We start from the raw sequence: 23,607 nt of genomic DNA, 5'->3' as shown, positions 1-23,607 counted from the left end.
CGTTCACATCATAGTACGTATCACCGAAATGTTTTTTAGCGCTTTCCTTCGGTCCGAAGCGTTAAGCAAAAATAAGCTCTAACATAATACAGATATAATACATAACATTCTCAAAAATATAAAGAAACAAAAGAAAAAAAAATAGTAAGAACAGACGTTGCACGAAAGTAACGGGATACAATCTTTGTGTTCGTCCTTAAAATTTTTCGTTTACGGATCGTTCGATTAGTCAGCAGGCATTCTCGGTGTCTTCGTAGAAAATTCGTTAAAAAATCGATGATGATGACAATGGAAACCGCTATCAGAAAAGTAAACAGCAAATCGTGTTCGTCTTATAAGACGTTCCCTTCGGGCTCTGATTCGCGTATTGAAAGAACGGAGTGTGTGTTTGTCTTCCATTTGCTTGTACGAATAGTCGGTGAATATGTTTGTCGACGTGAATTTCACGATGTGTGTTGAAACATACGAGAACAGTTTTATTTTTTGGCTATATCGAGAAATGCGATTAACTCGTGAGTGTATCGTTGAATGATCTATACAAGTATAACGCTTTTATGTATATGGTGATGGTAATATATGACAATAATAAAAATTGGGTTACGTATGCAACTATGAATAAATCGAAGTTTGTACCGAATGAGCATTGCGATCGTTTCGATGTATTTGAAATACATTTGACGTAGGTCGTTTGAAAATCTTCCAGAGAGCACGCTAATCACACTTGGATAGAGCAACGATGCTTCAACATTACACGTGTTATTCCTTTGTTCGTCAGGGATATAAATGCTCTCAAAACACGTCACGTTTTGCGAAAAAAAAAAAAAAAAACAGCGCACGAATGTGCTTTCCTCATTACATTCTCTTCACGATCGATACGCTATCACAGAGAAAATATGTTGCACTACTTGTTCACATTAGAAGTTTGACAAACGAATCTGCGTGTTGAATCCTCTCATATACATACATGTATATATATATATACTATACGAACGAATTCACTCGGCAATGTGAACTCGTTTCGCGGTTAAGCAGTAAAATGTTGCGTCGGAAGATATTTGCTAGGTACAAAATAAGAGTTCGTATAGGAAAACTGTTTAAAATCGACATGGTAAGGTGATTTTTTTTTGCGGTTTCGATTAATCTTTTTCCTAGAAAAATTTGTTTAGTATTAGACTTTCATTGAATACTATCTTTTTGCCACACGCTAACGCCGCCGTAAAGAATGATCTTACACGTATTTATGTAATTTGCCTATACAGCATAATAAAGAGTATCGTTATATATGTATACAGAGTGTCCCGTTCGAACCTTTACACGCAATTGTCTCCTGAACTATACGTTATTACAAAAAATATTTCAAGTAGAACTTGTTCTGTTTTGAAGGGAACTATTTTATGATGGTCACGAATCTTGGTCTTTTAAAGTCATTCAAGGTCGTTTATTACCATTCAAAAATTACATAAATAACGATGTTTACAACCGAATCGATAAAATACTTCGGAAAAGAAATCTTGGGGATGTTCAACAAAAGAAAGTTTTGAACGGCAATAAATGATCTTGAATGACCTTGAAAGACCAACATATTATAGGTCAATGAATTCGTCATGGAATAGATTACATGTCACCTAGATAAGATTTGTGACCATCACAAGATGTCCCCCTCGAAACAAAGTAAATTCTACTTGAAACATTTTTTGGAATAATTCAGGGGGTAATTGCGTGTAAAGGTTCAAATGGGGCACCGTGTATATTGTATATATATTTATATATATATCCATAATAATCTTAATATAAATGTAAATTTAACAAAAACATTCGATTGATAAATTCCTTAGCATAAGGAGCCGAAAATCACAGGCAATGTAGTCTTTACATCGGTAGAATTTACCGATAGGAATTTCAGGATCGGCATTCTTACTGTCCCTCGTGTTCATTTGCAATGCTACCTATATCAGATATTATCGTTCCTGTTGATTAAACTATCCTCTTTGTCAACTGGTGGTGGGCCGGTGGTTAATGTGGTACTTGGACCAGCCGTTAAATACCCAGCAGACACCGGCGTTCCAGCTGTGCATTACAATTTTACATATAAGTATATTATGCACTATATTGAATTTCAGTATCGTAAGCATTGCTAATTAAAATAATCCTATTGACGCTACAATCATATTGTAAATCTTTACGATGTTTCTTAAACATTTGTTTTGAAACTACTCTTAATCTGTTTTAATATTTTTGATTTATAACGTTTGTAGTAAATTATATTTATAAATATTAAGAAATAGGAATATCCGTTTGTTAGCAATGCGCGTACTACTGTTTTGTTTGACTGATACTAAGAAGGTCGGCCACGACGGGTGGTAGAATCGAACTGGAGGTTATTTTATACGAAAAAGCAAGTCAAAATGTAGGATAAAGTTTTTCTTTCTATAATATTTCGTTTCCGATATAATCAGTTTTGAATATTTAATGAGCAGACGTGTTAGTTAAGTCCTATTGAACTGTACACGTATCCAGCAGAATTTCAAATTTGATTATCTTAGAAATGAACCACCATATGAAAACATTTTAGTCCACACTTTTGACTTATTTTTGCATATAAAATAATATGTAAAGAACCTCTTATCCAGTTGTACCACCCTCCCAGCCTGTATCACCGAATGTAAAAGACATTTGTATATCTTACCGGTAAGGTAACCAGAATTAGCAGTATTAGAGATGAACAGATCATGTCGTTGATCTTTATATTCTGCCCAGACACTCGATTTTTCTAATATAGCATTTACTTTTTCTCCTAACAACAAACTTCTAGTCATAGCTTTCAAAGCTTTAACTATTTGAGCTTTGGTTGTTGCAGGGTTCTCAATGGCATCCAACCGTCCCTCTAGTATATTTAATAGATAAGGTACCATTTCAGCATCCAGAGCCTGAAATATAAAGTTTACAATATATATCCAACGTAACAAGGCAGGAATTGCAATCTCTAAGATTAATGTATTATGTACAATTGAATACTAATTTTCAATATTACAGTAGAATTTCTATTTACCTGTTTTACAAGTCTATCTTCATTAGTTGAAAATAACCTATTTAGAGTCTCACACGCTATAGCTATCATATCTCGTCTAGATTGCATAGCATGTTTCAATGGACTTATGCATTCCGTTTGACAAATGGATGATATACAAATCTGAAAAATAGCGACAAGTTTGTTTTTTATGCAATTATTCAGAAATATTAAATACGATGAAAACGATCAAACTCACTTCACTGGTTGCTAATTGATGAAGTATTAATATCGCAGTTTTATACACGGATGGCTGATTATTTTGCATTGCCATTTGTCGGCAAAGTCTGGGTATGTGACCTAACGACGGAACTTGATCTGCTAAAGTTGGTTGTGCTTGGAGTAGACATACTAGTGCTTGGGTCGTTAATTCCAACATGTCCGGCTATATAATAAAACATGACCCAATAAAATAATATATTTTCAAAACATTATGTGCTGGTATCCGAGAACTGTATAAATTTCTTATATGCGACAAGTTAACGGTTAATTTTATACTTACATCAGTTTTTTCTTTGGACATAAGTGTTAATGTTGAATCCATAAGTTCGCTTAAAAATTCTTTAGGTTTCCTAAGAGCCCATGCCGGACTGGCGATAAATAACCTAAGATATACACCTCCCACTACCGGCTCATTTGTTGCAATGTCAATATTATTTTGAGCTTCGGGTAACTTCAATATTGCATTGGTATTTCGCCTCTGCAATGCGTAATATCTGGAAGGAATCATGTACTGTAATATAGTGACTATTTTTTTTATCTATCACTGACACGTTAATTTAATATTCACGTACTCATCTTTTAATTCAGAAATAATCCTCGAGACTCTAGCTTTGGCATCGTCATCCCAAATTAATTCAGGATTTTCGTGTTTTGTTTCAAACATATGCACACACTGTTTAGGAGCATCCCGAATCGCTTCACTGAATAATCTAGGTAGGAACTTCGATAAGTCTAACTTTACTTTCGGACCAGCCAACTTATCGGACGACATTTTACCAAGCAGTTCCGCAGCTGTTTCGCGTATTTGAGTATTACTTGAATTGCAGAACAGATCGAGAACATATACAACAGCTCCTAAACATGTACAAAAACAATGTTTTAATAATGATCTAGAAGGGTGAAAGATGAAATTTAATATCTTTTCATTTACCTTTCAATAGCGCATCTTTTACGATTTTAGTAGAACTCATAAGAGCATACAAAGTCTCTAGTGTGAGAAGCTGATAGTCTTTCAAAGTATTTAATGTCAATAATAAATGTACGATAATTTCATTGGCCGCGATATCGTCCACGCACTCTTGATTCTTTGTAACATTGCTGATCACCTCTAAAGCATTCTTCTGAATCAGTTTAAAATTATTACAACTTAAAAGTCCAAACAATAATCTGAAATGCCCTATGCACTGTAATTCTATTCCAGGATTATTCTTAATCACATTTCTTAAAGCTTCCAGAGACATAACAATATGTTCTAGTTTTTCTTGATCCTTCTTAGCTAATGGTACATTTCCGATTGATGCCAAATACTTCCATGCTTCGGATAAAAAGTCGAGTAAATTGATCGTAAAACTTTTAGGATTCTGCAAAACACTTATCGTTTAATATTTATAATTTAATTATTACTCACGTGAGCAAAGAATACAATACATTACCTCGATTGGAAATACGGGTTGTTCGTTATATACTTTTACAAATATTTCCCCAATAATAAGTTCATTCGCGTGAGCACTATATTTGAAGTCGCTAAAGTCATGCTCAAAGATGTCACTTCCATTTAATCTTTCCTGCCGTTTACCTTCTAAATATTCATTCAATTCAGCTCTTGTACCATTGTCCCAAATTAAATATGGATTCGAGCAATTCGAATTCAGAATCTTTAATATTTCTTCCGGTTTGTTCTTTTCAAGTTGTCGCGCTAGATAGGGCGTTAATAGACTTTCTAAAGCAGCAATCGTAACAGGATTGACTGGCGTTTCATTTTCTCCCGTCATATACCCGCCTAATCTGGCACATGCGTGAACAGCCAGTTTGGCTAAATTATTTGCCACCTCTTGACGATTTTCGTCTTGGTTTCTCTCAACGCCACCTTCCTCCAGCGTATAGTCGTAATTGAACATAAACAACAATAAATGCCACAATGCACCGGACTGTAACAATTGCATTTGCAGTACACTGTCCGTGGCAAGGGAAGATATGCATTCTGTGGCTACTGAACATAATTTTGTTAAATGCTGTAAAAAACAGAGGCGTGACTGTTAACTTTAGACTTTTCAAATCTCATGAGATCATTGCAACTGTACAATAATGATGTTTTGTTTCGAAATGAAATATTAAGACTAACCTTAAAATGTAATATTCTACAGAGATCTTTAACCAGTTGTGGTAGTTCGATAATTCTATCTTTGCAACCCCTAAACGAGCCAGCAACCGAGAAGCACTTAGTAATATGCATACAGACTTGCACTGCAATATCATTAGGTTTGCTCGATTTGTTCAAGACGGAAACACATCGTGTATAAGCTTCTAACAGAATATCCAATCCTCCCTCTCTACGAAGTTCCTCAGCGTTCAATGCAGAACAGTGTACTGTATGGTATGCTAGTTCACTAGCAGCGGCCAGTAGCGGTGCCGACTTTGAGAACAATTGTTCGTCATCGGTTTCTAATTTGATCGTTTTGATTAATTGAGGATAACCAGCATACTTGTACGGTCTAAGTTCGTCGGAATATCTGTGGAAAAGAATGCTCTGTGTTCTCAGAATAAGCACTATATTATCAGGATTTGGACCGTCGGTGGACCAGCAACTTCGACTACACAAGAACTCGTACGCTTGATTGACCGCTTCGAATTTATCCTATGAAAAAAAAATGTGGTTCCGTGAAATATACAGTTGTATGTCTGCGTCTTCATTATTATTAAACATTACAAGATAACTTACTCTGCCTTGAGGATTTTTATCAGGATGATACATTTGTGCAAGTTTATAGTAGGACTTTCTAACTTCAGCCTCATTGTGCTGTTTTCCATTGGCTAACTGAAGAACCTTATACGCTTCGTCCACTGTCATCAGTGGTGGTTTCTTTTCTACTTCCTTCTTCCATGTATCCAATACATCTTTCAATAGTCGTACCTAAATAGTAGATTGCACAGTATGTCAAGTGTATTCGAGAATCTTGTACATAAACATTTTGCAAATATCTGCTTGAACATACCGGTTCGGGTATAGGCCATTGCGGGAACTTAACAGTATCACAAAGATGCCGTAGATAAAATATTTGGCAGAACAATTCCTTTTCTAATTGTGGATATCTGACCGCAGGTATAGCGATGTACTGGTACCTCGCCATGGTATGGCTTCTCAATTTTGGAGAGAAATCCGCGATGTGTGTCGCTACTTTTTCAATAAGCATTCGTCGCATTTCAGCGTTCCAAATCGCTTCCGGTGTATCGAAATCACCGAGGAATATTTGGGCGAACCTTTCTGCACCATGATTTTCTAAATAACTAACCATTGCATCGGGCAAAAGTTGCCCAAGAATACTGCGCTGCATAATATCAGAAGAGACGTTCTGCAAAACAGGACATATATGTAATAACTGTTTAATTTCTTTAATGATAAACACAAGAATAGTAGCATACACCTACATCATCGCTCCTGAAAGCTTGTTTCGTGTGTGTTAGTTGCAAAAATCTTGCAATCGGTAAAACGTTAGAACCAGTATACATTAATATAAAGTAGAAGACACCAGTAAGATAGATTTTCGAAACGTCTGCGTTATCCCGCATTATTTCACATAACAAAGTAGCTACTTTCTCAACTAACACCGGATCAAAAGTTAATAAAAGCTGTACAATATGAGGTAAGCACTGTAGATCGGACAATAAGCGCCTCATACGCGGTAAGGGTCTGATTACCGCATCATCGACATCCCTACTTGGAAAATATTCGCACATTTTGATTAAAATATTTAGTATTAACGTTGCCAATTCACTTTCATTTATTACTGCTGTCCCTTTCGCGACTAATGTCCACTTTAACTGTGGCACTTGTGAAATCATTCGCCACCCATCCAATCCTTGTGCCCAAACTTTAGTTTTGTATGTTATTTGATTCGTCGAATATAACTCTTTCAAATCCTTCAGGCTTATGGGGCCTTTTCGTTGATCCCCGTCATTATAGTACCATTCTTTCTCCATAGTTTGCTGTTGCAATGGACCTGCCTCTATTACATTAGTTTGCGTTGGTACGACCGCTCGAGACGTATGTAAATGAGCTAACGTTAAGAGATCCACTAATGTGCGTACACCGTTCTGATCCATTATATCTTTCACATTTCTTCTGTGCAATATGAGTTTATTTATAAACATGACTAGCCTATCACGCTCCATTCTGTCCGTACAACGTTCCAGCATTCCTACAATATATTTTGTATCCGAAAATGGACCAATATCTTCGTAATATCGTTCATATACAATAGTCATTGCTTGCAAGCAAAGGCACTTCATTTCAACTTTTGTTGTTAATATGAATCTATGATACAGGTCATTGAAAAATTCATACCTACAATAAATACGATTCATTACTTGGCATGTATAGAATCAAATATATTAAAAACGACAAAGTGAAAATAATTGCAACACATACGATTTTCTAATTAGACTGTCCGGACTATCTTTTTCTAGCAGAATTCTCAAGTAATAGTCGCCAATTTTCACCTCGTCGGACAGGCACTGATACTGCACTTCGAATTCTCTATGATTCCAGGCGATTAGTGTCCCGCCAGCCAGATCTTTATCCGAACCGAATGCGCGAATTTCATTCTCCAGCGCTGTTCTCAACTCCTCCCGTGTTTTATGATTCCAAATTAAATTCGGCAGTGAATGATCCTGATTGAATTTATAGTAGAACAGATTCCAATTCGCTTCCGATTTAATTCTTTCCCTTCGTTTCCTTAACACTATCGGTCGTTCTTTAAATTTTTCTTTGCGCTCGATACCAATCCTGGCCCCCCAGTGTTGAAGCGCGTGCTCAACGTGTTTCTCCACCACACGCATTTGACGTTCGATCGCAATCCACTGCGGGTTCTTTTTATTTCTAGACGCATGATCTATTGCTATTTTCAAATTATCACGATTGTTCAATCTTTCTTTCTCAAGAAACGACTCGGGAACTTTTTCATCGGAGTCTAAGTAATTTAATAAACCAACAGGCTGTACAAATGCACAATGAACACAAACTTAAATATTTTCATTTTAGTAATTCAGTGAAAATAATATTGTAGGTTTCAGTCAATAATATTAATTTACCATGATTCTCTTTAATAGACCCATAGCGGTAGGATGTCCTGTAACCCAAAGTCCTACAAGATGCCTGCATAACTGTCTATGGGTTAACAATCTACCATCGGTGCCAATGGTGAAAAGGCTATTCAACAAATGCCTCGGTAAAGCTCCTTCGGCAAGTGCAAGTTCTTGCATTTTTGCTGCAACTTCCGGTGCGCCCTCTTCGATAATTGCTCTCATTATTAAACCAGCACCTTTGACAACAGCTAACGATGGATGTTGAAACAACTTAAAAAGGGACCTGCCTCGGGCAGCAACCATTTCTAGAAGGTTGTCGAAATGTTTACCATCAGTTGTTTCACTATATGGTACACACAGGGCAAAAGTCAAGAGATCAAGCATGGCAGAAACTACCAAAGCACCTGTACCATGATGCTGAAATGTTTGAAAAAATAGTAGTACATAAGAAAATACTTCGTACAGAGAAGCAATGATTAAAAGAAAGTTACAAGACAGTTGAAAGGACATACTTACAATATGATTGATCCACATATCAAGTAAACTTTCCAAGAACTTGTTACTACTGAGAAGACTACTTTTATTCAATTGTTCCTGTCTTAAATCACAATCATCGTGCATTGGTTGCATGAGAGCACAGATACAATCTATAGCAACCTGTGTTATACCACAATTTTGTCTTTTCAAAGCTTTTACAACTTTGTGCCCGATTGCTTCTCTGAATCCAACAAGTGTTGTGAATGCAGTAAACCCAATTTTACTAGCAACTAATCTTCTCAAAGCATGAAACTGTGCCTCTATTTCATCATTTGTTTCTAATTCTTTATTGATCAACGTATTTAAAGCACCAAGAATAATTTTATCCTTATTTTCGGTAAAGAGACCCTGCAAGTAGTCAATCATTATATGATTTACTTGCAGTTGTACTGTTGTTACAGTCCATTCAAGCGGTGTATCATCCTAGACAAAAAAGAAAATATACTTTCAGTTTACTCGACAATCTATTTACTCATGTATATATAGAGAGATTACTTGATGTTAGTCTTAATATGTTTTGAAAACTCTATATGAAATCCTTGATAAGAATAATAACCTGTTATACTAAATGTTGTCTTGAAAGTATATTCGAAATAATTTTTTATACACATGTAGATCTAAGAATAAATTAGATAATAGTTTTTATTCAATCTACTTCAGTTATGTGTATCTGACAAGTATACTTCTATTTATTGTGAATTATTACCGCTTCAACGTACTGTGTCCATACATATATTCATACAAAAACATACAAAATAATATACACGTAAAACATACACATAAAACATACACATAAGTAGTCTTACATCTTGGGTCACAGAATAATTCAGACCACTGTAGGGAATGTTTGCATTAAATCTTTCCAGAATTTCAGCAAAAGTACGTCCACTGGGTGGTTGCTGTACAAATTTAACATGAGATGTTTCAACCTCTTCCTCAACTGGCAAATTAAGAGGACCAAGTCTTTTTCCTCTAGCTACTGGACGCATTCTCACATGAACATCCCTATTTCCAGATGCTCTAACACCATCCAATAAAGATGCCAATAATGAATCCCTATCTGTTGCAGTGTAACTGCGTGTTTGGCCATTAAGATATTGTATAGTAAACAGTTGTGGGTTTTCATTATCACGAATTAAAGCAAAAATATCTGATAAAGGTCTAAGAGTACAAACATTATATGTCTGAGGATCTCTCTCCAATAAACAAGTGTCCGAAAGACAAAGAGTTCGTCTTTGTGGTTCTATATGTCTAGATGAATATTTGTGAACAGTGAATTCCGAGACACTTGTTATATGTTCGTCGCCGCTAAACTTGCCCAGTCTTTGAGCAACAAAATCATCTAGTTTGATAGGTTCTTTCAAAACTTTTATGGTGATACCTAAATTATTTGTAGCTGATTCGTGCAGCTTTTTTTTAATTTCTTCCATATGTTGAGAAGCAAACAGATGCAAACGTCCAAATCCACCACATACAATTACAAATCCATTAGGATAATCTTTCATTGTAGCAATCCCTTCGAAATCTTTATAACAATAACTGGCTAATACCATGTTAGTTGCTGGATCTAATTGGTCAAGACTATACGGTGTCACTTCTAATACAACGGGTAATCTCGTATCAGACCAATGATGTTTGTAAGCTTGGTACCTCTATGAAAGGAAAAAATATAATTTTATCAAATTACAACTTATGAAACCACCTTACAAAATAATGAAAACAATATTTATTCATTTATTCCAAAGAAACTATTTCAACTTTATTCGCTTGTGATGCAATACAGAATACTATAATCAAAGCATGACTGCCATATGGCTAAGTTGATAACATGCCTGATTAAATTTCAATATGAGAACTTCTCTTGATAAGCATCATATACAAGTGCATACAACTCACCAAAATTTCTTTAGGTTTCTCAGCAAATTGATTCCTATACTTAAGAGCTTCAGTTAATAAGTCAGCTCTATATTCTGAACTAAATTTCATATTGTCAACTTTACGTTCTTTACGCATTGTTATACTAAACTCATGTGAACCCAACTGATTTCTATTTGTTGGTTGTACGCTTATAAAGTCCGAGTATTCCCATTTGTTTGTGACTTCTAATGTGGTCGGATTATATGTTGTTATACCCATGGATCCAATTGAAAAAATACGTTTGTACCTATAGCACAGGACATTAATATTACTCCTTTCTGATACCAACAGTGCATAATAATATTTTATAGAATATTTAGTAACATTAATATCAAACATTTACAAGCATTTTTGGTTGATGAAATAGATTCCTATTAAGCATTCATAATATTGGCTACAGAATTTGCTCACTTTAATTCTTGAATATATAAGTAACTTATGAACATTTGCTTTTTATTAGATTATTGCAGTATAACTTATTACAACATATTACTTTAATGCCCAACTTAAACTTTAGCCGAGTAAAAAGGTAACAAGAATTTGTTTTATCATACAAATGATCTATCTGATGTGTCTGACTATATAATTATTACTTAAGTATAACAAAGTAGTGAAACCTTCAACGTGTTACAATAATTCAAGGAATGTAAACTTACTTCCCCTTCCATGAGTGTTTGGTGACCAGAAAGCACGCCACATCCTGGTTATCCTTTATCGGCATCATTGTAACATGTCCTGACGGTCCTGACAATGCGATACGTATATTATCTCGAACAATGTCTGAACAAAACACTGGTTGCTGTCTACGAAAGACAAGTAGCGTAGGAGGGACATTCGCATTCGAAGAATTGAGAAGGAATCACAAGAAAGTCATTTCTAAAACGACGAATACGGGCAATACGAAGTACGATTAAACCGCGTGCACAATATTTACGCTCGTCGTACAAATGAAGGATATTTAAGCACTGTTTGATCGCATTTCATCCAACAAATGTCATTTTCAACGGCCCGTCGGACTGGGAGCGGCCATGATGTTCGGGGGTGTTAACGAACAGCTGTTTCCAGATGGCAGAACGGTCAGAATAGAAAACTGGTATTATCACTAGGACTAAAGCGGCTGTTGTATTACTTATGTATGAAATGCGTGTTGTATGAGCTTCTGTTTTTCCCGCTTGTTCGATGCAATTTGTGCAATATTTAGTTTTCTTCAACAACGTTGACAAAGGCGGGAATACACATTTCAAAGAATAAAGCGAAACGTAGAGAATCACGGTATTAAAAAAAAACATCAAACCAGTTAAACGATTAGTTCTGGCCCAGAACTTCTGGGTGATATCGTACTACTGCTATAAATCGTAAGCTTTGTAGTGACATTTATTTATCTAATTCAATCATTCACCTTACATGTTACACAATGAACGAAAATATTTGGATTTAGATTCAGATAATCGCTTGAAATCTGAATGGAGGATATTGTCTTATTGTAAATGAATAGAGGCTTTATTTACAAAATTATAATTTGTATTAAATTCACTTTGGTTTACAAAAGTAGAGTGCAATATGTATGCCGTTAATTTAAATTTTACAATTCTATATTATCTTTAGATATCAGAGAATTTAAGAGGAATAACTTAACGGTTGAATTTTTATATCGATTAGAGGTTATATAAGATATACGATAATTTTGTTTATTTAATGACGATAAAGTATACAAATTTGTACGTTTTGTTATGTCATATGTCAAGTGGAAAATTTATGCAAATTCAAGTTTTTGAAGGCTGTTCCAGAATTACCACTGCACCAAATTCAGATTGGTTTCATAAACTAAAATTGATTTCATTGACTCTATATAAAGGATTTGTCAAAATGTACAGGAGATAAACTTTGACCAAATTTTTTCTTTCATTCTGTTTTGTATGTATTCATGTTTTATAAATAGGTAAAATCTGTAAACTGATCATCTGCTTTCTTTCTTTGTATAACAAATTTTTAAGTTAGCATGTTGTCAAGATGTAGTTGGTAGAATTTATATAACGTAACAAATACTTATAAATGTACATAATGAGCTAATTATGACATAATTTAATTTTAATTATTACATTATTTTTTTAGCACATAACTTCCAAAATGATAGAAGGTAATGTTCTCAGTGAAAGCGATGAAGGAGAAATAAAGTCAGATTTTGAAGATGACTTTCAGGAAGAGCTGGGTGATTTTCCTCATGTTTTGCGATTCATTCAAAGAATGCGTGAGCGTATAAAAAAACAAAACAAGAAAATCACTAAATTGAGAAACAGGCTTAATGAACATGTAAGGAATATACTTTGTTTCTATACATTCTCTTATATAATTTGTTTTATTCATGTGTTTATTCTAGAGGAATCAGAAGTTATTAGAAAATAAAACATTCATTGACTATGGCACCCAAACAAATCCTTTGGAATATGAAAAAGAGTTACATAATTCACAAAAGTGGAATGTTAATGATGATGAAACATCAGTTAGTATCGTTGATCAAGTAAAAGAAGCAGCTGAATCGGCTTTGTTACAAACTGGTTTCGTTTATGAAGAAACTTCAGGTCTATATTATGATTATAATAGTGGATATTATTATGATGCAGTAAGTATTTATTATGATTATATAATGCAGTACACATTTTAAAAATATAACGGTTCTCAGATATTACATAAACATTATGTTTCAGAAACAAGGTTTATATTATGACGGCAATACAGGAATATATTATTATTACAATGAAGCCAGTGGAACTTATCAATTTCATAGCCAAGCACAAGTATCTGTGAATGAAGCAGCTTCGCAAGTTCAAAGCAAGAAGGAGCAGAAAACTAGAAAGGCAAATAAGGTTGAGAGTTAGCTTATTGATCTCCAAGACATTAATAAAGAACAGTCGTAGATAAAAATTGTTGGTTCCAGGTTTCGGATGACATACATGAGTTAATAAATGGCCTTTCAAACATATCAATTGAAAAATACAGGCGTCAAGCTTTAGGTAATTATCCTATGCCTTTAATATGCACACATGTCTCTCTTGTAGGATGAGGGGAAAAAACGCAAACTTGCGAAAACGGAAGAACAGTCGGAAGATAATGAACTTGAGGAGGGTGAATGTTCAAGCAACGATAATGACAGCAATTCTAATGACATTACTCCCGAATTATGTACTAGTAGTGACAGTGACCATGAGGAAGATCAAGGTTTATTTTTAATTTGTTTTCGAAATGTTCAATTTTCATTCAAATAGCAAGAAGTTACTTCACAAAAAGATTTACAATTTTATGTTGTCATTCCTATTTATTGTTACGTTTGATAAAATTTACATGTATATTTAAACCATATTTTTTGTATGTACTATAAATTTAAATAGATTAACTAATTTATGGCTATACTAACAATTTGTTTTTATTTCAGACATAGCAAAAATATATCCACCATGCATGAGAATCATAGTTAAAGAAACCAATCTGTCTAAATTAAAAATTGGAAGCCTCTTTGTCGTTGCGTATACGGGTGGTTCGATTGGTCGAGAAGGCGACCATTCAGTAGTTATACCAGATATAAACGTTAGTAAAGTAAGTAATAGCAAATATAAATTAATAAACAATTTTCGTAAATGTATAATACTAAAACATGAATTTATATTATATTTCAGCACCACGCTCGATTATTGTACGATGAAGAGAAAAAGATATATCAAATCATAGATTCAGGCTCAAGAAATGGTACATTTTTGAATGGTAAACGACTGTCTGTAGCTAAACAAGAGTCAGAGCTTCACGAAGTTACACACGGTTCAATTTTACAAGTTGGAAGTACAAAATTATTATGCCATATTCATAATGGTAATGAAACTTGTGGCCATTGCGAACCAGGACTCGTCCAACAAAGTAGTAACACGGAAGAGAATAAAACTTCCAAGAAGAACCTTCACAAACAGGAACTGAGGCGATTGAAGCATAAGTTTGGCGTGGAAAAAGATAATGTTGCGACTGCAAGTCAGGTAGCGTGGGGGTATAAAGACAGAGCGCAAAACAGGCGACAATGCATTGGTTCTTTGGATCATCATGCTAAAACGCAACAAAGTTCAATGGACACGTAAGTAATTTATTTATTACGTGAAATCTATTTTCGTTATAAATTCTTACATCCTTCAAAATTGAAAATGTGTTCACAAAAATATCAACTGTACTAAATTACATAAACTCCCGAGTAAAATGGCTTATCTTTATCATTCTTCGTTTCTGCAATTATTGTTTTTAAGTCATTTAGATGTTTCTCTTATTGAGATTCTATAGGATGTTCTTATTTTTTGCATCGAAGACTTTCACTTATAGTTATTTTGTAAGGTATGTCTTGTTTCATTCACAGATCTATAGCAAAAGACAACAGAGGATTCAAGCTGTTATCAAAGATGGGCTGGACAGAGGGTCAGTCATTGGGGAAAGAAGGAGATGGTCGGACCGAACCGGTAAGTTCTTGATATACAATTTTTTGTTAATTCATTTTACCCTCAAAATAGTCGACGTGTTATTTTGAAAGTTTCGTATAATCTGTATTTTCAATAAGTTATAAAAAGTGTATACAAATGCACTACAATTAGACCGATTTCTGTACTCTTTTACTAACACAATTGGTAGTTACATCTACTTCAACATATACTTTATGTATTCCTAACGAGCACTTATAACTATTTTTCTACACTAAATATTAATATCAGTAATGCAATGAAATTATTATATTATGCTGAATACATTTTATATATTTATATCTTTATGAAAAGAGTAAGTTAGTAATAAAAATGAAAAAGAGATATTAAATTTCGGACACAATATAATTTTTATTCAAAAGAAACGTTCCGTATAAAAGTTACATGCCACAATTTCAGTTCAAAAAGTATTGCATGCTCTAGTACACTAATAGAGATAGATTAATTATGTATATTTAAATGTACATGGAGTTTGTTACTTTGGAAATGATCAAGTAGCCAACATTACGAAGTTGAGTTTGCAATATCTCTTTATCTCTTGTTTTTCTTTTAAAAGACCAAATGAATAATTGGTTAACATAGTGACCGCGACTGTTTTCGATGGTTCGACGTTTTTACCGATCAGGATTAATAGTGTCGTTTGAGAGTCGATACTAATTGTATCCGGAGTAGAATTAGTCCCGTAAAAAGATACGGACGACTGTGTATCGATTCTGTTCGGCACAAGAATAACGAGTTTCTTTCGTTAAATTTTCAAGGAAACACATGACATTTATAACGCTATTTCCAGTTGTAAAACCAGCAATTTTGAATAAACAGACTTTCCAGGAACACGTAACATATCTTCCTTAACATTAGATACGTATTTAAATGATTCAGACGATGAATTAACTTTGACCAATTAGCATATTCCGTGGCTGCCTTTTCTCTTCGTTTGACTAATTTTTTTAATTCTTCTTGTTCCGAGTTTCACTTTTACTTTTTACTTTAGAGAAGGAAAATTAACCCTCGCAATACCAGAGCTTTTTTTGTTACACGAACTACTGGGGGCAGTTCATTATACTCATTTACTAAACACTTACAATATCTTACAAAAACTTTATGTTTCGAACATATCTGGGACTAAAGGGTTCAAAATAAAGTTTTCCATTAAAATTTGAAAAGTTATTACAAATAAACAGTTTTATAAGTAATTTTTGTAGAATACAAAATTTGTTTCAAGACTTCAGACAATTCAGTAATATGGTGGGCCGTAAAGAACATCCCATTTTAATGAAATTTAAGTTATTCTTAGTGCGGTAAACAATAAAAAATACTTCGAGCGATATTTCCACTCCTGAAGTACCAATTCAATGTTAATTTGCTCATAATTCCATACAATAATTAGCATTTGTAAACGAGCAAATCTATTGTTAAAAATAATGAGGTAAATTCCGTATTTTACACTGTTTCGTCCTCTGATACCCAATAAACCCACCATATAGGCTTCAATTTCGTTTTTTGTCGGGGGCTACTCGATCGTGTTTTCAAATCGATACAACCAGCGTAACGGATCCTTGCACAAAAGCGGTGACCCAATTGTCAATTTTCCGTTCAGCAGACAGCAGATTAGATTCCTAGACCGTGCTCCTCCCCGCCTGGTGTATTATCGTTTCCGCGAGATCGTGTGGGTGACGTCAATCGGCAATTGTGCGCACCGGGGCATTCGTCGTTTCGCGTATCGCCGGGACTCCCAGGCGGAGCTGTGGCCCACGTGTGTCCAATGCAAAAAAGGTGCATATAAACGCGCATCGGCGTCGGTGGTTGGGCGTGCTTAAATTGGTAAAAAATAAATTCCTTTTATTTAAAAAAAAATGTAACAGATCAACTTATTCTCATGTTCCTAAGGTATTGTCTGTGAATAATTTTGAAAGTGTAAACAGGCATTTGTTTAGAAAATTTAACAAATGTTTGAAAGTTTGAGCATTCTCGCCACGTGTTTGAAGTTTTTCGGGTGCATGGAACGATTGTTTTTTAAGTTTTTCGAATTTATGACTTGAAAGTATGAAAGGTTCACCGTTAGAATTGAAGTTTTTACTAAGGATTTGTTCAGTGTATTATTATTCCCCTCAGACCCTTTCGTATCTCAGTTGAAAAATAGACAAAACAAATTTCCTAAGGATTCGTACTGTTCTGTTAGCGCATAATAATGTTATCGAAGAGTATCCCTAAAATTGATAAAAAATATTCTCATTGATCTACTTCTACTTAATCTTAAACAACTCAGTGGTGTCCGGTGGACACATTTTCACATTGATTTACAATACAAAATCAAATGTACTGGGTTAAACAAAATTACAATATTCCAAATTTTTAATTGCTAGAGCCAAATAATCTGTTAAATGTTGTTTCTGGACCACTTGTGCACCATGTCGATCACGTTTTAGTATCTGCCTGCCGTCTATTAAGGTACGTTTTCACGTGAATCGTGACATTTACGGTTATGACACTGAAAATTACGACAGTAGTCGTCATGAAAACTAGATGTCGCATTGTCGTGACATTAGTTTTCATTGCCATACAGTGTCACGACAACGAAAGTCCTAACTTTTACTGTCACGTGAAACCGTACCTTTACTCATGGTTCACGTTCGAATCTACCGCGACGAAACGGTTAAACATACGTTCGAACTGATCTGTTCCCCTTTTTTTTTCGCGTCGCGCTACAAACTCCGCCCCGCGCTCTCACCCCCAATCGTACTTTTCCCGTCCACCTACCCTGATCCGACTGACCCGCCGGATTCGCACACAGAATTATTCACACACATACACAGACAGAGTGGAGCGCGCGAGCGAAAAAGCTAGACGGGGCTGACGGTTCATGCTGGTGCCTGCTGCTGCTGCTTGCTCGTCCGGTCGCATCGCATTTCGACGGCGACGAAACGAGCGCCGACGGCACGAGCAGAGCATTCGTATGATAACGAGCGTAACTCTGCGAGACATGAAACGGAATAGTAGACGGAAAGGGGTTCTGTTGTTGGGGGGAGGGGGCGAGGGAGAAACGAAAACGGGAGCAGCAACGGGAGAGCCAGCGAGCCGGAGGAAAGAGAGGGGGGGGGCAGGAGAGGTGCCCTGGGGGTAATGAATGCAAATGTATTGAAATCCAAATCATTATTTTGTCTAGACGCATCGTATGCTCTATTGCACGCTCCTGCCGGCTTAAGGAAGGGGGCACCACGAGTCACGGTGGCGGATTAAGGGACCGGGGGAAAGGGGATCGTTGTTTTCTCTCGTCTCTGTGTACCTTGAAGCGCGGCTGCTAATTTGCTTGTACCTTTATCCCTGTTATGTCCGACGTTTTCGCCCGTCCCTTTTTTCCTTTCTGGTATTTTTTTGTCGGTCGAATTTGTCTGGTGCCACCGGCACACACACATATACGAACGTTGGTTCCTGCCACCTGCCCCCCCCCTGTCTATTTTGTATTTTTTGAGTATTGTGTCAGGAAAATTTCAGGTGCGTGTTATGAAATTAAAATAGAAAAGTCTTTATGTAGGTTTTATCTAGTTTTTTTTTCTATTTCATGAAAAAATTCACAAATTGAGTGCCATGGAATTGTACAAGTGTATACAATCTAATGTGAAAGTATTAACATAAATCCATACTATTCGTCGTATCATTCAGATTTCAACCCTTAACTTTTGAAGTGGGAATCTTATTACACAACTAGTTTGTTTTATATTCTCATGTTAGAAAACATCGAAATGATTAAACGCATCTCTTTAAGTAACTACCGAATAAAAATGAAATATTCTAAAAATATTCGAGTTCAGACTCCACCTCATCACTTAGTGGTTAATTCAAATACAATACCATTTCATTTCTGTTCATTTTCTCACAAACAAAATACCGATGACCTTAAAAAATACGGAAAGAATTACCTTAAAAGAAATTTCTTTCCTTCCATAGTATTCCTCTTTCGAAACCATTCGAATTGTGCTTCAACCGTTTCCGAGATCATAAAAAAAAAAGGAGACATTCAGATGGCCTCCTTCAGCCGGGACACTTCTGTATTTACTATTCCCTGTTCAAAAGTATCACACATTTTACGAAGCCCGTGTACTCCGCCACGGTCGCTTTACATCGCAGTCGGCTATCGCAATTTTACATCGACCCTTTTGTTTTTACGCGAACGCGCGCGGGGGGCTCTTTGTCGAACGCATCGGGGCCACATCGTAAACCAGAGAGATAGGTACGCTCTTCTCGTCAACAGGGGGGATGGTGGTGGTTGAAAAGGCCCGAGGAGAGGCAAACAGAGCCAAGGCGGTGAAGGGCGACGCAACAACCCTTACCGGAAGACGAGTGGCCTGCGTTCGATTCGAGAGTCCGTAAACCAGACATTGTAAAGCCCTCGGAATGGCGATTGAACGCGTAAAACCGACGTGGAAACGCGATAAAGTATAAAATTGTCGCGAGTAGTCGCGAGAGTGCCGTTAAGCAAGGTGTATATGTATTGTATAGGCGGGTGCGTGTCCTATCTGACCGAATGAAATCACGGGCGGGGGGTTCATTTATTTGAGTGCTTCGCCGTTGAGCCGAGCGGTGTTTATTTTATTTTATTTTTTGCGTTTTTTTCTCTTCATTTTATTGTCGGTCCGTCGGGGAACAAGATTTATCGCCTAAAAATAATACAAACGTTTCCCCGGGAATGGGGATCTCGAGCTTTTCTTCGCGGTCGGTTGGATATATCAATTTGTATTTAAATATATGACGGGGGTGGAGTCTACGTTTACAGGGTTCACTTCGTGAGATTAATTTATTATTTTACAATACAGGATTGGGCAGATATTATTTGAAATATGATAATAAATAATTATTTGAAATAATGAATTGTTTCAAACACTTTATTAATACATTTGTAATTATGATTGTATTTATTACTACATACGTTTGTAATAATGAATTGTTACGAATACTTTATCATTTTTACTTTACAAATAACACAAGGAAATTAATTTTATTTTGTGTTTAATTCAACTAAATTATTTTCAAATAATTTTTTATTCGAAGTTACTTCACTCAAATAAAAAAACATGTATTGATTCAACAAATATGCGGAAAGAACCAACGTGAATTGTTCGGTACTCATATACGGAAGTTAAGTAAAGATACACTGAACATAATTTATATAATTTATATATGAACATAAATTATATACACAATAGTACTAAATATCGCCTTATTAACACTTTGACTGTACGTCACCCAAATATGGGTGACACAAAATACGTTTTACAACAAAGTACAAAAAAAATTGTGAAGTTAATCTTTACTTTTAGAAAATATATGTTAATTTTTATAAACATCTTCAACAATGCATATTTTCCAAGGTATTTCTAGATGATACACAGAAAACTTGTACGGTACTAGAAAGGTTAAAAACGAAATAAAGCGTGTCTGGCTACGTACGGCCTTTTTCACTGTGGCAGTAAGCGTGTTAAATCAGTTGAAAAAAAAAACCGAACAGAATCGATGAAAAGTACGATGCATAATTTTTCTTATGCCCAGTAATATGATTCAGTTCAATGCTGAGTTTAAATGTTCAGTATTGTTCGTTTTTACCACTTTATGAATAATACAGCGATGTCACAATTTACTTGGGGACAGTAAAGTTTTCTTCCTTGTCGTAACCACGGTCGTTAGACAATCGTAGCCGAAGTGCAATCGATGCATTGGTTTGCACCGCGCCTCCTTGTAAGGCGCTCTTAAACTGCATCCGGAAACTGCAACAATTTCGTTTTATGGACTTTCCCGCGTACCGCTGTGAACCATTTCACGGATACACCGTGGGGCACATCCACGGTAGTGCCTTTTACGATTTACATTCATTTCCATGTTGCATCTGCTTGCCCTTTACAGTTCTGCGAGCAAAAACTTGACTGATTAATGACGTAATAAATAATCCAACGCAGAAAGCCCCCCCTTTTCTCTCTCTCCCTCTTTCGAGGAAACGAGGATTCGTGGTGCTTCCATAAAATCTCTCGTTAGAAGAGACCTTTCTACGATTTCTCTTTGAAAAGTTGAAGCAGTTTGCACGTCCATAAATTAAAATTCTGCAAGCAAAGATGCAGAGATATGTTTGTACATATATGTATTGATATCTTGTTTATTAAAAATTTATTCAGAATTTAATGCTCATTTAATTTTCGTAAAGGATTCAAGGGTGTTTAATTTTTAAAATTCAAAGAGACCTCCATGTGTAACTTAATTTTATGTGTAAACAATGTAAAAGAAAAATAATTATTTTAATACGCGCCCCCCTTGGAGTCGTGTAACTTTTGTTTGAAACATTTTTTCGTACAGCAAGTAACTTACGAATAATTTGAAATCGTCAAGTTATGACTCACCCTGCATAGATTTTTATTATGGAACAATCTACGGATATTGAAATCCAAGATTTGTTCAGAGTATTTTCTGGTAGATTTCGTTTACATTTTATTCTAGCTACTAAATTTTCGGTAATCATGCATATCTAGTAATCAGAATTAAAATTAATCATTAGTTCGGAAAGTTTATAATCATTCTTGGCATAAACAGATGAATATTATCTGAACAAATATTAATTAATGAACGTTAGTTTACTTTTCAATTCGTTAAATATTTTTCAAAAAAGCTATAAATATTTAATAGTAGCAATTATATTGATTTCGATAGAATTTATTGGTCCCAACAGTATGAATATTCCACGAAAATCACCCTCTCAACGGAATGAGATTTCAGCGGGCGTTAAGAACAACTTTCTAAACTCTAGTCAACGATTCAGATCGCTCATAACAAGCGTTCGCGCTATAATTCTGTCGTTGATTAATTATATTTCCTGTCTGCAACATGTGGATCGAAATCAGTTAAGTAAATTCCTATTCTGATACTGACCACGTCCATTCTAAATATTCCGCGATCGTAACGGTGCGCTACGGTTAAATATTTATCGAATCGGCGTTATGGCTGGCCGATGATCTCGTTTCGAGTCCCTTCACGCACACCGCCTGCGTATACTTGGTTATATCCTTCCAATGCAGCGTTTAATGAAATGAGATCAAAAGAATAATGAAAAAGGCGATGTAATTTTATTAGAAAATATATTTGACAATCAATTATACACCGAGATACATCAAAACATTCAATCTAAATGCAAATCTATTCTGAACACCAAGAACCATCTCCTATGGATTCATGCTTTCAACTCACTGACTATAATCGTGGTAAAGAACATAACTTTAACGAATGTCTAATTTACCATTCACATTCGTTACATAATTAATAGACTGCCGATTTTATTCATTTAAAGTAAATCCTCGATGAGTGTTCAGGCTTTTTAATGAGCGTTAGCATAGCAATAGACCCTTGAATTCTGAAAGAATATTTGTTTCAGCCGCATATGGCCATCAGTTTATGAAATATTTAATGTTCAGTGCCGAGGAGGCTTCAAACACTCATCGAGAATTTACTACATAGCCTATGGGGTTCTGTGAAATACAATAAAAGACAGTACTTTCATCACATGCATAGAGGCTTCTATTTTATTTACAATTCAATAAAATACTTAACAGAAGAAAGAAATGTCTACTTCTGCTCACATCTTTATGAATCACTTTACAAAATATTATTTTACATAAAAATCCACAGTCTAACAATTAATCTTCGTTTTTACATATTTCTTATGCCACTAGCTGATTAAACGGTGCCCAATGAAACTTTCGTAGATTCCCAATATACCACTCCCAACAACTACCGGATCCAAACGCGTCCACCTTGTTTTCGCGACGGCCCTTCCCGTCCCAGTAACGAAACCGTCTCCCCGAACACACCAAAAGAGAGCGTATTTTGATTCGCCGCGCGTCCAGTCGAGACAGGGAAAAAACTGGACTCGGGATATAAGTGAATCGTATAGCTCCTTGACTCGCGCGGCTCTCCTGTTTGCCCGCCAAAACCTGTTGCCCAGGCGTCCTCCGGGCTCTATTCATCCACCGGATCCCCTCCCCCCTTTTTCCGTCGGCGAAAGCAAAAATAACGATAAGGGACGAAAAAGACGGCGGGGAACGGTGCGGGTGTCGCGTCGTCCGAACTAAAAGATTGGGGTGGGGGGGCGAGGAACGGAATGGAAGGGTGGGGGGAGGACGAAGAACGGAATGGTACGGTGGGGAGGTGAAATGTACGCCGTGAGGGAGGAGGAACGTTCCGAGCGGAAGTTGCGCACACGAAGTGTTGTGTGTATACGTGTTGTGTTGTGTAGTCCTGCCG

The 23,607-nt window shown here is 35.8% G+C and overlaps 2 protein-coding genes across 2 annotated transcripts in view; one reads left to right on the top strand and one right to left on the bottom strand.

Moving 5' to 3' along the window:
- Window positions 1–1,722: 1,722 nt before the first annotated feature.
- LOC107194705 (dnaJ homolog subfamily C member 13) lies at window positions 1,723–11,739 on the bottom strand. The gene is made up of 18 exons (XM_015584369.1): window positions 11,482–11,739; window positions 10,805–11,072; window positions 9,715–10,560; window positions 8,888–9,256; window positions 8,378–8,788; window positions 7,716–8,281; window positions 6,716–7,631; window positions 6,283–6,639; window positions 6,009–6,200; window positions 5,412–5,924; window positions 4,723–5,301; window positions 4,221–4,650; window positions 3,862–4,144; window positions 3,570–3,783; window positions 3,267–3,452; window positions 3,050–3,190; window positions 2,687–2,927; window positions 1,723–2,067 (listed from the first exon to the last, which is right to left on the bottom strand). The coding sequence occupies exons 1-18, from the start codon at window positions 11,547–11,549 to the stop codon at window positions 1,952–1,954; spliced, it is 6,696 nt and encodes a 2,231-aa protein (XP_015439855.1). The 5' UTR covers window positions 11,550–11,739; the 3' UTR covers window positions 1,723–1,951.
- A 1,213-nt stretch (window positions 11,740–12,952) lies between these two features.
- The window catches only part of LOC107194850 (angiogenic factor with G patch and FHA domains 1), a 37,663-nt gene continuing 27,008 nt past the window's right edge, over window positions 12,953–23,607 (top strand). Inside the window, exons 1-7 of the mRNA XM_015584556.1 lie at window positions 12,953–13,135; window positions 13,203–13,445; window positions 13,531–13,689; window positions 13,882–14,041; window positions 14,256–14,416; window positions 14,497–14,939; window positions 15,213–15,312. Of these exons, the coding sequence (XP_015440042.1) occupies window positions 12,953–13,135; window positions 13,203–13,445; window positions 13,531–13,689; window positions 13,882–14,041; window positions 14,256–14,416; window positions 14,497–14,939; window positions 15,213–15,312 (1,449 nt within the window). The remainder of the gene's footprint in view (window positions 13,136–13,202; window positions 13,446–13,530; window positions 13,690–13,881; window positions 14,042–14,255; window positions 14,417–14,496; window positions 14,940–15,212; window positions 15,313–23,607) is intronic.

The sequence above is a fragment of the Dufourea novaeangliae genome, unplaced genomic scaffold, assembly GCF_001272555.1.
Source record: "Dufourea novaeangliae isolate 0120121106 unplaced genomic scaffold, ASM127255v1 scaffold8, whole genome shotgun sequence".
In the NCBI taxonomy this organism is placed as follows: Eukaryota; Metazoa; Arthropoda; class Insecta; order Hymenoptera; family Halictidae; genus Dufourea; species Dufourea novaeangliae.
The sequence above is the reverse complement of the archived record's forward strand: the minus strand, read 5'-3'. Positions and strand labels throughout refer to the sequence as shown.